General features: G+C 33.3%; 2 protein-coding genes across 2 annotated transcripts; both read left to right on the top strand.

The window, feature by feature from the left end:
- Nucleotides 1–505: 505 nt before the first annotated feature.
- LOC137810326 (4-coumarate--CoA ligase 2) lies at nt 506–4,005 on the top strand. Its single transcript, XM_068611527.1, has 5 exons — nt 506–1,850; nt 2,836–3,180; nt 3,290–3,357; nt 3,470–3,572; nt 3,691–4,005. Exons 1-5 carry the CDS (start codon nt 804–806, stop codon nt 3,826–3,828), a joined length of 1,701 nt encoding a protein of 566 aa, XP_068467628.1. The 5' UTR covers nt 506–803; the 3' UTR covers nt 3,829–4,005.
- Nucleotides 4,006–6,994: 2,989 nt separating this feature from the next.
- LOC137810325 (probable poly(ADP-ribose) glycohydrolase 2) lies at nt 6,995–11,808 on the top strand. The gene is made up of 11 exons (XM_068611526.1): nt 6,995–7,304; nt 7,377–7,559; nt 7,897–8,003; nt 8,287–8,491; nt 8,599–8,703; nt 8,923–9,041; nt 9,560–9,703; nt 10,059–10,152; nt 10,294–10,491; nt 11,329–11,391; nt 11,480–11,808. Exons 1-11 carry the CDS (start codon nt 7,068–7,070, stop codon nt 11,738–11,740), a joined length of 1,716 nt encoding a protein of 571 aa, XP_068467627.1. The 5' UTR covers nt 6,995–7,067; the 3' UTR covers nt 11,741–11,808.
- Nucleotides 11,809–13,798: the final 1,990 nt, after the last annotated feature.

Here is a 13,798-nt window from a genome sequence, read left to right as displayed (position 1 = left end):
CAGAGAAACTTGGCCGAGACAAGGGAAACCATTACGGACGGGACATAAATATTCATTAATGCTCAAATCAAGGTCAGTGAAGTTAATTTGTCATTAAGGATTAGGTAATATAATCACAAGTGTGATTCATTCCACTAATCAGGTCCAACAAGACAAGTCTATTAAAATAATATAAATAACGCAATTTTTAAGGAGAAATGTACGTCATAGCAACCTGTCCAATTAAGCCCAGTGAAATCCTAGCAACCTGTCCGACCGAAGAAGGAAGACGAAGACTTCAATAATATTTTAGGTTATCTTCCTCACATGAACACAATTTATAATGTTAGATATATAAAAAAAAGAGTTAGATATATAAAAAAAAAGAGTGTAATTGAAGTATTTAAAAAGATAGAGAAATATTGAAATATTTGGATTGAAATTGTAGATGGAAAAAATAGAATAATAAAAGAGAGTGTAATTGGAGTAATTAATTATTTAGTTTGGGTTGGGTGAGGTTGGAATTGAATAGAATAGTTTTTGTAGATAATCCACAAAGGTAGGCTGAAAGAAAATGTTAGAGTTGGGGGTAGGTAGGTAAGTAAGAGTGGCTGAAAGAAGAACGCTTGTTCTGAAAACGTGATCCAATGTGTGGCTGCTCCTTCTCCATCATTCATTCACTCACTCACTCATTCTCACCTAACACCCTTTCCCTTCCCTTCTCTATATTACCTTCTTCACATGTTTCCCTCTCCTCACTCTCTCTCTCTCTCTCTCTCTCCTTAAACTCTTCATTCCACTCTAACTAACACACCCCATTCACCATGCTAAGTGTTGCTCCTTCTCTTGATACCAACACCAAAACAGACCAAACTCAAATTCCCCAAACTACCCATGTTTTCAAGTCTAAATTACCAGACATACCAATCTCCAACCACCTATCCCTCCATGATTACTGCTTCCAAAACCTCTCCCAATTTGCAGACCGTCCCTGCCTCATCGTCGGCTCCGCCTCCAAAACCTACACCTACGCACAGACGTACCTTATTTCGCGCAAGATCGCTGCCGGATTCTCGAATCTCGGAATCCGCAAGGGCGACGTCGTCATGATCCTCCTCCAGAACTCCGCCGAGTTCGTCCTCTCCTTCCTCGCCGCCTCCATGGTCGGAGCTGTAGCCACCACCGCCAACCCGTTCTACACCGCCGCCGAGATCTTCAAGCAGTTCACCGCCTCCAAGGCGAAGCTGATCATAACGCAGGCAATGTACGTGGAAAAGCTCCGCAGCCACGACGCCGGATGGAGCCTCGGCGAGGACTTCAAGGTCGTGACCGTCGACGATCCGCCGGAGAATTGCCTCCACTTCTCCGTGCTCTCTGAGGCGAACGAGAGCGACGCTCCCGAGGTGGAGATTCATCCGGACGACGCCGTGGCGCTGCCGTTTTCCTCCGGCACCACGGGCCTGCCGAAGGGAGTGATCCTCACGCACAAGAGTTTGACCACGAGCGTGGCGCAGCAGGTTGACGGGGAGAATCCTAATCTCTACCTCACCACTGAGGACGTGCTCCTCTGCGTGCTTCCGCTGTTTCACATATTCTCGCTCAACAGCGTGCTGTTATGCGCGCTTAGAGCCGGGAGCGGCGTTTTGCTTATGCAGAAGTTCGAGATTGGGACGCTGCTGGAGCTTATACAGCGCTACCGCGTGTCGGTGGCGATGGTGGTGCCGCCGCTGGTGCTGGCGCTGGCCAAGAATCCGATGGTGGCGAACTTTGACCTCAGTTCAATACGGTTAGTTCTCTCCGGCGCCGCTCCCTTGGGTAAGGAACTCGAAGAGGCTCTCCACAGCAGGGTGCCTCACGCTGTTTTGGGACAGGTAAATAATTACACCAAAACTAATTATTATTATTATTATCTACGTAAAACTCTAATTTAAATGATAAAAATAATAATTAAAAATTATCACTATACTATTAAAAAATAATATCAATTAGAAATTATAGCATATAAGAACCATTAAAAAATAATATTAATTAAAAGTTAAAATATTTTATGATATATAAGTAGATGGGAATTTAGTAATTTTATGAGATTAAATTAAATTTAAAGTTTATTTTTATTAATATAGTTAAAATTATTTAATATTACGTTAGGGGAAAATTTATAAGAATACAAATGGTCGTTTTCATTATTTATTTCTCATCAACCTTTTGCATGCGATAATGGGCATATATGAAGTTGTATATTAATTAAGAATACCATGGACACGTGTCACCTTCTCCTCCACTGACTGTTACTAATTAAGAATATAAACATATTTTCTTTATATATAGGTGCAGACTTTTAAGAATATACGTCTAAATAAATCATTAAAATATTTCATTATAGCTGTTAAAAAAATATTAAAATCTTTACTTGAGTGTGTGCATGCAAGTTTTTATGGTAGTTAGCTCACCAACCACCCCACACCAAACACCGAAACCAAAACGGTGAAATAGAAGCACAAGCATCCAAACAAGACTTTTAGTGACGTGTACAACTTGACACCTTCATTTTCATTGCCATTTGGCACACGTGACGTAAGCCAAACTAACAGTGGACCAGTCAACAATTCACTGCACCTCCCTCTGCAACCTAATTCCTTTCATTTTAAATATTTTTTTAAAAAATCAAGTAGCACACAGATACATGATATATGAAATCTCAATATAAATATAAGTTTATATATTATATAATTATAAATTAATAATAAATTATATAAATATATTTCAATTTTTTTTAGGAAAATAATATTTCTCATGATTAATTTAAAATAATTTATGGATCTTATGTTGTGACTTTAAAATGCATGTATGTTACAGGGTTACGGGATGACAGAAGCAGGACCAGTGCTTTCCATGTGTTTGGGGTTTGCAAAGCAACCATTTCCAACAAAATCGGGATCTTGTGGAACTGTTGTGAGAAATGCAGAACTAAAGGTTGTTGACCCTGAAACTGGTCGTTCTCTCGGCTACAATCAGCCCGGTGAAATTTGCATCCGAGGGCTACAGATCATGAAAGGATATCTGAACGATGATCAAGCCACAGCATCCACCATCGATGCAGAGGGTTGGCTTCACACCGGTGATGTTGGCTATGTAGACGATGACGATGAAATTTTCATCGTTGACAGGGTCAAAGAACTCATCAAATTTAAAGGCTTCCAGGTATATATATATATATACACACACATATATAAACATCTAAGTTAAATTTGCCTAAAAGTTTCAGAGAAAAAAAAATTGTGACAATGACAAGTGATTTTGTTTTTGCCAGGTGCCCCCTGCAGAACTTGAAGGGCTTCTTGTAAGCCATCCCTCCATTGCAGACGCAGCAGTTGTCCCGTAAGCTTCTTAATCTTCTGAATTTGAATGACTTACATTGTGCATATATATATATATATATATGTATGTATGTATGTATATAACTGACCATTAATTTGATCGATTTGAACAGACAAAAGGATGTTGTTGCTGGTGAACTTCCCGTTGCTTTCGTTGTGAGATCAAACGGCTTTGATCTGACAGAAGAGGCTGTAAAAGAGTTTATAGCTAAACAGGTATGAGTGTGACGATAAATCTAACTTCATTTATGTCTCATCAAGTGTTTGAGAAATTTCATGAGAGCTTAATCTTGAAGAGGGTTTTGATTAGTGTAATTGAATTTGTTCTGAACAGGTAGTGTTTTACAAAAGACTGCACAAAGTTTATTTTGTTCATGCCATTCCCAAGTCTCCATCAGGAAAGATATTAAGGAAAGACCTGAGAGCAAAGCTGGAAGCCGCCGCCGCCGCCGCCGCCACTCCCACGCCTTAAGGCCAGCACGCCAGAACCTCCTCTTTTTTTTCTCCAGATTTTTTATTTAAATTATTACTGGGTTAACACGTGTAACTCACGTGTCAATGCTTGAATCACTGTATTCTTATGTCCATTGCCTGAGCTTCTCCGGGTATTGTAATTTTAGATCAATATTATATTATTTCTGCTATCACATTTTCCCATTTTCTTCTCCTACCCATCATAAATCACACCATCTACAACTCACAATTTAGTTTAAATTTATTATTCTCATACTAAAACTTATATAAATTAAATCATATGTTATATTTATTTTATTTTCTCTTACACTTTCATATAAAACCTCAACTCTAAATTATATATAAGCCTATGATACACAAGTAATTGTACATAAAAAATATTAGTTATTTATTTCCATTTTAGAATATTTATGGTGCAGTTATTCTGTATGTACGAATTTTTTTTAATAATTCACGTACTATTACTACGACGACAAATTATGTATTGAAAGAATCAATATTAGTTAGGTCTCGTCATCCACATAAATACATTATATATTATATTATTATTTTTAATTTATAATTAAAATAGGATAATTTATTTTGACTTTGGTAAACAAGTCAAATAGCTTTCGATAAACATCACATATCAGAGGTCAATGTATCTATAACTTTTATCTCAAAAATATATCACGTGGTCTTATTCAGAAATTTATGAAAATATAAATTACCTAAAATTACATGGACCTTATTCCATTCCATTTCATTCTTCGTATGCCACATTATCTTATTCATAAATTTAATTTTCAAAGTTTACATTATTATATTTACTAAATTATTCTTTCCACATCAACAAATTTGTCATAAGGGCAGTGTCTATTCTGTCCGTGATTTTAGGGAAAATTATAGTTGGATAAAACAAACTTGTACGTGTGCTTCTGTTGAACGCAGTAAGTCCTGCACTCCAATGATTCTGGGAAAGCGTTCTGTTTTTTTTATGAAAATGATGTTTTGAGAATCTTTAAAGATGTCTATAATTTATTTTATGAATTTTTATAAAAAAATATATAGTAAAAAATAAATTATAATTAAATAATGTAACAAAAATATTAAAATAATAATATTTAGAATTATAGTACGGTTGTATAGAAAATATGAATTATAAATATATCATTAGAAAATAAAAAAAATGGAAACTTCAGGTATTCAAATGGTTAACTTCTTTGTTAGATCTTGTAACTTAATGAGTAGAGGGTATGTGTTTTTTCTGGTGTTCTGCCGGTCGGGTACCTGTGATTATACTTCGATGCTTAAATCATCGACGCTATAATTTAAGTGTGTTCTTCTATAATATAAAAATTTAATTCATTTACTCACAAAAAGTTCTATTTATAATGTTTACTCATGGACTTTTACCTATGTGAGCTGGATAATCAGTTAACAACTAACATACATAATGATTTTCTGATTTCATGGAGGAAGTGTATATTTCGGTTTTGTCAATTGGGATATTTCCCTGATATTTCGGAGTGTTCATTTAACTCATTCAACATTATTTGTAACTGTTTATTTATTTAGTTGTAAATGTTATTTGACTCGGGTAGTTAGTTACCGACGACCTGTTGTCCATCCAAAAAAATATCCTTAACTTTCCTATCAGAGGAAGGAAACTACTCATCTAGGAAAAAAAAAGAGTTTTGTTAACACTGTAAACATTAAATAATATACATTTGATTTTATTTATAATAATATAATAATATTTTTAATTAAAAAATCAAATAAAATGTTTGGTATTTAACAAAATGAGAGATCATTAAAAAAAATTATATGATGCTTAATTAGTGTTAGTTGATTACCCTACTTTTAGAAAACCATTCAAATTGTTGTTGTATTGTACTTTTCAATTTCCACTTTTTTTTATTGGCTATTTCTGGACTTTGTTTGGAAAGGCCTGCACAAGAAAATACACTCTCCACCCTCATGGTTACCTAATTTGGAATAAACAAAAGTATAAAAAAAAGTTAAAAAAATTGTGATTTGACAACAAGGGAATTATATATAATTTTAATGTGACAGTTTTAACAAAATAATGTATAATAAAAAACAAATTTATAATTAAATAATATGAAAAATAATTAAAATAATAATATTAAGAATGATAAAATGAGTATAGAAAAAAATGAATTTAAATATATTTGTAAACGAATATTAGTTACATTTGGTGATATTTAAGGAAAGAGTAAATTAACAATATTATAATTCTAATATATTTTATATTATTTAATTACAAAAATAATTTTTATATCGGCGCAATTGCATCTGTATATCCACATTTTCATCTTTTACTCAATTTTTACGATGATAAAAATGTAATATATATATATATACATAAATAATATATACTAAAATATTTTTGGATAAGTCGAAATTGAAAAGTCAAATATAAAGTGTAGAGAGTGATTAAAAATGGAGGTTATTTTATTTCATAGTGAGATTTGATATGGAAATGTGTGAGAGTAGGCTGTCTCTTTATCTTAAAATAAATATTCGAGAGAAGAGTGAGAAGTCATATAAAAACGACACATTAATATTAATTTAAAAAATTAAAAAATAATTTTATTTATTAAGTAATTCATATGAAATGACAAAATATTTCACTGCATTAATCAAATGAGATATATGAAATAAAGATAGAATAAAAAAAGATTTGTGTACACCATACGGTTATAATAGAAAATTCCCTTTATATAATGTAGTGAAAATGTGTGAGTATGCCTCTCTTTGTCTTAAAATAAGGAACTAAGGGATAAGTGACGAAATACTCCATTATATTAATAAAATGAGATATATTAAATTAAATAAAGATAGAATAAAAAATGATTTGTGTACAACAAAAAGCAGTTACAATGCGAATTTCCCTTTATATAATGCAGTGAAAATGGATGAGAGTATGCTCTATCTCTCTTTACCTTAAAATAAGAAACTAAGAAAAGAACAAAGAGTCATATAAAAACTGTACATTAATGTTAATTAAAGAAATTAAAAAAAAAATTATTTTTTAAGTAATATGTATAAAATTACAAAATAATCCATCATATTAATAAAATTGAGTTAAAATAAAATTGAGTTAAAGATAAAATCCAAAAAGATATGGACAATTCCTTGAAAATGTGTGACACTATATACTCTCTTCTTCTTGTAAGTTTGTTTTGATTTGAAACGGTGTTGTTTGTTTGGTTGAGGGTTTGAGTGCAGAAAATGGAAGAAAGCAAAGAGTTGCGATCGATTCTGCCATACCTACCACTGCGCTTGCTTTCCTCTTCTCTGTTTTGGCCCTCCCAAGCGGCGGAGACGCTCAGTGAACTCGCCGGAGGCCGAGTTGACTCGGGCCACCAGTTCTTCCAAGCAATTTCTCGTCTCAGAAGCGCTCTTTCTCTCTCTTCCGAACCCTTTTCCCCCTCCACTTCGCTTGGTTACGCAGTCTTCTTCGACGAGGTAACGCTACTTTTCTCCCTCATTTTTCAATTTCTCCATTTCAATTGCGTGAATTGCATGGATTTGTTTCAGGTTATGTCTCCAGAGGAATCTAGGAAGTGGTTTCAGGAGGTGGTTCCTGTGTTGGCCAATTTGCTCTTGAGATTGCCCTCTTTGTTGGAAACGCATTATCAAAACCCTAACAATGCTATGCCCACAACAACTGCTCTTCGCTTATTGGATACACAGGAGACGGGAATAGTCTTCCTTAGCCAGGTTACTTTCTTGAATGTTACTCTTTTGTGTTTTTCACTTTAAAAAAGTAACAGTTATCAAATCACTCACACAATATACTGATATTGCTATTGCCATTGATTTGAGGCGGCCACCGCTGTCATAACTGTTGCTTGCATGACTAAGGCTGCTTCTCCTGGGATGCCGATTTATTGTATGATATTTGATTGTCACATGCGTGCATGCATGCTCGAGATGGTTAACACTGTCAATTTCTACTGCCAGCGATCTTATTGTATGATGCATGATTTTAACATGCATTCATGCATGATGAAGATGGTTATTGTTAATATTATATCACCAATTTCTGGCTTTTCAGGAGTTGATTGCTGCTCTTCTCTGCTGCTCATTATTTTGTGTATTCCCAGTCCAAGGCAGATATGCGAAGCATCTTCCGAAGCCGATCAACTTTGATAAATTGTTTTCGTAAGAAACTTTAGCTATATATATTTATGTTTTTTTTTACCTCCAAGTATTCGTATCCACCTATTCGGTTGCTTGTTTTAGTAGTAATTTAGATATCCTAGCGGTGTCAAGATGCTGTGGCACTTGATATATCTTAGACGCGTGCTTGTGTGCGAGAGAGCCTGTGGGAGTGAGAGAGCTAGAATTGATATTGGCCTATTCTGTATGAAAGAGTTATTTTCTTGTTTCATAAGTCGTTATTATTATTTTTTGAAATCCAAAGATCAGTTCTTTATGTTTTCAGGATTCTGCATACAAAATACACTAAAAAAATGGAAAATAAGATTCGGTGCATCATTCACTATTTTCAAAGGATAAGTGATAAAATGCCCAAGGGAATTGTCTCATTTGAGCGAAAAGTACTTCACTTAAAAAATCATTCTACTCAGATTTCTTGCCCAGATGCCAACTTTTGGAGCACTTCTTCTGTACCTCTGTGCAGATTTGAGGTAATTGAAGGAAATGTATTTGTAACTTTAGAAAATTAATATATTTTAGTATTTTTTTAAATTATCCATTTGGTTTGTAATAGGTAATCCTTTGGCATTTTAAATAGGTTCACAGTTCAGGGCTCATAGAGGATACAACAACTGAAGCTCTTGAAGTCGATTTTGCAGATCCATATCTTGGGGGATTAATTCTTGGTTTTGGGGTTGTACAGGTACAATATGCTTTTATTTCCACCTTCTATAACCTTTTGGTGATTATAATAGCTTTTATACTAGAGTTCCTGGTATAAGCATATTCGTGTAGTCTTTGTGTACATATTGTATTTATCACCTTTCTTTATTTTTTAGATTCTTAAGTTGAAATATTTATTGTCACATGAACATTTGTTGTATTGATGTTTGATAAATTTGGTCCTAAATGTACCGTATAGGAGGAAATCCGCTTCGCGATCTGTCCAGAATTGATTGTTGGGATGCTTTTCTTGCCAGTCATGGCAGATAACGAGGCTATAGAAGTTGTTGGGGTGGAAAGGTTCTCAAGTTACACAGGGTTAGTGCTGCTTAATGGATATGAACTTGTATAAGAAATTGTAATTGTTGATGCCTACTACTAGATTTATTTACTTAAAAATTGTGATAGTATAATTTTTTTCAATTTCTATTTGAATATGGAGGAAGAAAAACATGTTTATGGATTGTTATGCTTTGCATGGTGGTTTTTCTCGTTTTTTATCTGTCTATGATATGATGGCCAATAGTTTGCTGTAGCCTGAAAGATTCAAGTTTTGTGTTTATTTTTCTTCTCCTTGTTTGTTTGCACACTTGTGTATGACCCATTTTTAATACTTAAGTTTATATCATCCCAAGAATATAAATATTGAACATTTTACTTTGAATTTGTGATGATGTTTATACAGTATGCATATGACGGGGAAATTTAAAAGAATACTTATTCTGATATGATGTCACTTAATATGTTTTTCAGCTGTTTACTTACTTTACTCATTGCTTTAATTGCTGGTTGCTTTCTTCATATTCTAATGGTGATAATATTTTCTGATTCTTTAGGTACAATACATCATTTCGATTTTCTGGTGATTATGTGGATGAAAGGGAAGTAGACACTCTTGGAAGACGGAAAACCAGGATTGTTGCAATCGATGCATTGCGTAAACCAGGGATGAGACAGTACAGGGCAGATTTTCTCCTCCGGTATGTTAATATTGGTTTATGTGGCTACTGCTTTTATGGATGCAAAATCACAGTTATTTATGGACTATGAGAACATAATCTTGAATTCATTATGTTTGATGTTTATTTAGACTTTGAAATTTGCGATTGTTTATAAAAGGCATAAAACCTTTATAAACTCTTATGCATTCCCGAAAACAAAGCTCTTTTTTTTTATGTTTGTTCAGTTTTATACCCTAAAATTTAGAGACTTTGAAAAAGGAATTACTGGGAAAATTATTCCTAATTTAGTATTAATTTACCCTTTTAAGTATTTAACACTGTTCTTGGTGGTTTTATAAAATAAAATCTAAACTTAACTCGTTCATTTCTGCAGTGAGATCAATAAGGCATTCTGTGGTTTTCTGTACCAATGTGAATATCAACTATATCAGAAAAAGTTGCAAGAGTATGGATGTTCATCTGCACTGGTTAGTCTTGTCCAATGTTTTTATGTAAACAATGATACTGTATTAGTGTATTTAGGTTAACCAACTTTATTTATTTATTAGGATTCAGGTATCCATTACTCTTTTTTCATTTATCTTCTTTGAACACTCTTTTATTCACAGTCTGAAGCTGCCACCTCAACATCTATGGAAACAAGTGAAGGAAAATTTTCAAATCATAAAACTACAAATTCTCAAAACGATTACCAGAGGATGGACCAGGGTAATAATATTGGGGTTGCAACTGGAAACTGGGGATGTGGTGTCTTTGGAGGAGATCCTGAAGTAAAGACCATAATTCAGTGGCTTGCAGCTTCTCAGGTAATTTTATACTTTTAGCCATCATTGTATGAGAAAGAGACAGTTATAACTGTGAGTGTTCTGAATGCATTATAAATTCTTGTGTGTTTACCCTTATATTATGGAAAACTACTTATTTTCCCTCTTATTTTTCAGTAAGAGTTGAAATATTTGCTAGGCTAGAGTTGACATTTTGGAATCCCTCTACCCTTAGTTATCCATGCTCAATTATATACCACCGTTTTGGGCCCTTTTTTGTGGTAAATTTTGTTAAAGTTCTTGTTGTAAATGTTGTGGCCATACCGCTTATGTTTGATTCAAATAGTTTCCGTATTTGATTTTTTTCTCTTTTTTGGATGATCAATAACATGATTGTAGTGTTGAAATTTTGATCACCGGAGGATCACTAAAATCACCATATTGACAAAAGGTTGTGATTAATTATGCTAACCATTTGTTGATACATGAAATTATGTGATTTTAGGCTTGGGAGGGGGAAGAAAGATTGAAGAGAATGAAAAACTGTATTGATATTAATTGGGATGTATTCTATCTATTTCATAAATAGTTTTAAACTTATTTCTCAAAAGAAAAGGAAACAGAGTATGAAATGCAGACAGACAAGAGGGTGGTTGGGTATGGAGGTTTGTCCTTGTGGTTTGCTTGCTCACCAACATAGATATGGTGTGGTGGATTACTCAAACTATTGATGGTTTTGTGTAGTGGGAATGTGATGGTTAAGATGAGGTGGTGAGGAATTGGGTCAAACACGTGGTGGATTAATCATTCTCTGTAATTCTGTTTACCTTTGAATTATCATGCTTGAAAACCAATTTTTTCTTGGTTCTTTCCTAACAGGGTCTAAGACCTTCCGTAGCATACTACACATTTGACTTGAAGGCATTACAGAGCCTAGATGAGGTAATTTGATCTTCCTTTTGTAGCAACACTATCGATCCCCATGCATTTGAAAATTTCTTACTAGGTACTTTGATTGATGTTGTGGCAGGTTGCTCAATGGACTTTGTCACAGAGATGGACAGTTGGGGATCTATGGAACAAGTTAGTTAAGTACTCAACAAGGAGATCGAAAGGAGAAACCAATGTGGGCTTCTTCCAATGGCTCCGGCCATCAATATATGATAGGGTTGGCAAAGCGGGTCAGCCCGTCCCGCCTGCTCCGCACTTGGCCCGCCCTGCAGAGTTATCGCAATCTAGAATTTCCATCCTGCCCCGCATAAAGGCTGGCGCCCGCCGCATTCATTTTTGATATTTTTTTTTATGAAATTTGTTTTCTTCCCATTTCAATAATAAAATTGGATGCGACTTTTTGAAGAACTTTCATCAATTTTTTCATAATTATAATCTTTTCCGTCATCTACATATATTAAAACAATGATAATGAATTAATTATTTTTTCATAAAAGTAATGCAATAAAAATAAGATAAATTAAAATAATTGAATTATCCTTAGAAAATCCATGTTTCCAACTAGAAGTACAAATTATTGCTTTCATGTTTTCAGACAAAAGTCAATTCCTATACTTGTTAAGAATTCGAGAACCAATGCTAAATGCATATTTTGATGCGACTCTGATTATAGGGATGCTCAACAAATCTCTAGCCATTAAAGCAAGATTAGAAAAACATTGACTATTATTTTTCTACCAATTCAACACATCCATATGCTCTAAATAGTCAAAATCCAAAGTTGGTTAATTCAAATAAGTGTCTAAGTTGTGACCTTCCAACTTTATTAGCTACTTGAAGCTTGTGCATTTTTAATTTCTATATTGATGTAATAAGTTAATATGATGGACTGTTGCAAAAAAAAATTAAAAATGAATTAAAGTGCTTTAATAAATGTTATTAAAGTAAGTAACTTGCATAAAAAGACTTGGTTTAGACATAGATGATGAGAATGAAAATTGTCTTTGCTTTTGCTTTTGAACACTTGATGGTGTTGTCAAACCTTTGGTAGAATATTTAGCAAAAAGTTTGTATATTTTTTTCTTGATCTTTTCTAATTTTGGTTCCCATGTAAATGAATCAATTTTTTCAAAGCAAAATCTCAATGTTTCTAACTTCATCATTGAGTCTAAACTTTCACCAAATGCAAGTACAACACTATATTCATCCCAATATTTCTCAAACTTTACTATCATCAATTTAGTCATGTTCTTAATTAGTACATCTTCATCTTTCACATTTTCCATCAACAAACATTGAATTTTCCAAACTTGTAAAAGATACAAGTTGGAAGTAGGATAACTTGTGGCAGAATCAAGTTAGTGATATCATAAAAGGGTAACAAGAACTTGCAAATTTTTTCAGCTCTCTCACACTCTTCCTCTGTAGGACAATATTTATAAGATTCATCAACCAAATGCAAGCTTCCAAAAACACGTTGATATTTAAGAGTACTATTAATCACCAAATAAGTGGAGTTCCATCTTGTAGGGACATCAAGACACAATCCTTATGATGCATCAATATCACTAAACGTTTCAAGTTGACTTGTTTAAATTTCACCATTCTACTTTTCGAACCCCTCACATATTTGATGTTATTTCTAATTTGGTCCAAAGCATCACCAAACACCTTTAATCCTTCTTGAACAATTAAATTCAACATGTGTGCACAACAACGAACGTGAAAGAATTCACCCACCACATATCAAACCATTTTGCAAAATAAGTTGACTTTTTAAAGTATTTTAGAGAACATAATTAATAGAAGCATTATCCAAAGTCATAGAAAACACATTTTTCTCTAGTTCCCAATCTTGTAAAAATTCATTAATTTTCTTAGATAACTCAAAACCTGTGTAAGGGGGAGACATATGACAAAAGTTTAGTAGCTTGGAATTTGACTTCCAATTCTAGTCAACAAAATGTGCAGTCAATGATATGAAACCCTCAGTATTAATAGATGTCATAAATAAGAAGTTAAGCATATCCTACTAGGAATGGAAGCAAGCAATTCCTTAAACATTATTTTTTTTCTTTCATATACATTCTTCCAATATCAGCCTTAATCGTGTTTCTAGAAATCATAATTGCATATCCAAGTCTTAAGTTAGGGATACTTAAAAAATTTGTAAGGCAAATTGTGGCTAATAACTAGATTGGATAACAATTCCCAATGTACAACTTAATATATTTTTTTCCCTTTAACTCTCCTTACATATCCAAAACTGTACATTAATATTAATTTAAAAAATAAAAAATAATTTTATTTTTTAAGTAATTAATATGAAATGACAAAATATTCCATTGTAATAATAAAATGAGATATATTAAATAAAGATAGAATAAAAAAAATTGTG

Source organism: Phaseolus vulgaris, chromosome 2 (assembly GCF_000499845.2).
Source record: "Phaseolus vulgaris cultivar G19833 chromosome 2, P. vulgaris v2.0, whole genome shotgun sequence".
Lineage (NCBI taxonomy): Eukaryota > Viridiplantae > Streptophyta > Magnoliopsida > Fabales > Fabaceae > Phaseolus > Phaseolus vulgaris.
The sequence above is the reverse complement of the archived record's forward strand: the minus strand, read 5'-3'. Positions and strand labels throughout refer to the sequence as shown.

Bases quoted from the DNA above. Each gene is read 5' to 3' on its own strand.
- LOC137810326 (XM_068611527.1), top strand. From the start codon at position 804: ATGCTAAGTGTTGCTCCTTCTCTTGATACCAACACCAAAACAGACCAA. The intron at 3,181-3,289 runs GTATATATATAT...TGTTTTTGCCAG, and splicing joins TCAAATTTAAAGGCTTCCAG to GTGCCCCCTGCAGAACTTGA. The intron at 3,358-3,469 runs GTAAGCTTCTTA...CGATTTGAACAG, and splicing joins GCAGACGCAGCAGTTGTCCC to ACAAAAGGATGTTGTTGCTG.
- LOC137810325 (XM_068611526.1), top strand. From the start codon at position 7,068: ATGGAAGAAAGCAAAGAGTTGCGATCGATTCTGCCATACCTACCACTG. The intron at 9,704-10,058 runs GTATGTTAATAT...TCATTTCTGCAG, and splicing joins AGGGCAGATTTTCTCCTCCG to TGAGATCAATAAGGCATTCT. The intron at 10,153-10,293 runs GTTAGTCTTGTC...TTTTATTCACAG, and splicing joins ATGGATGTTCATCTGCACTG to TCTGAAGCTGCCACCTCAAC.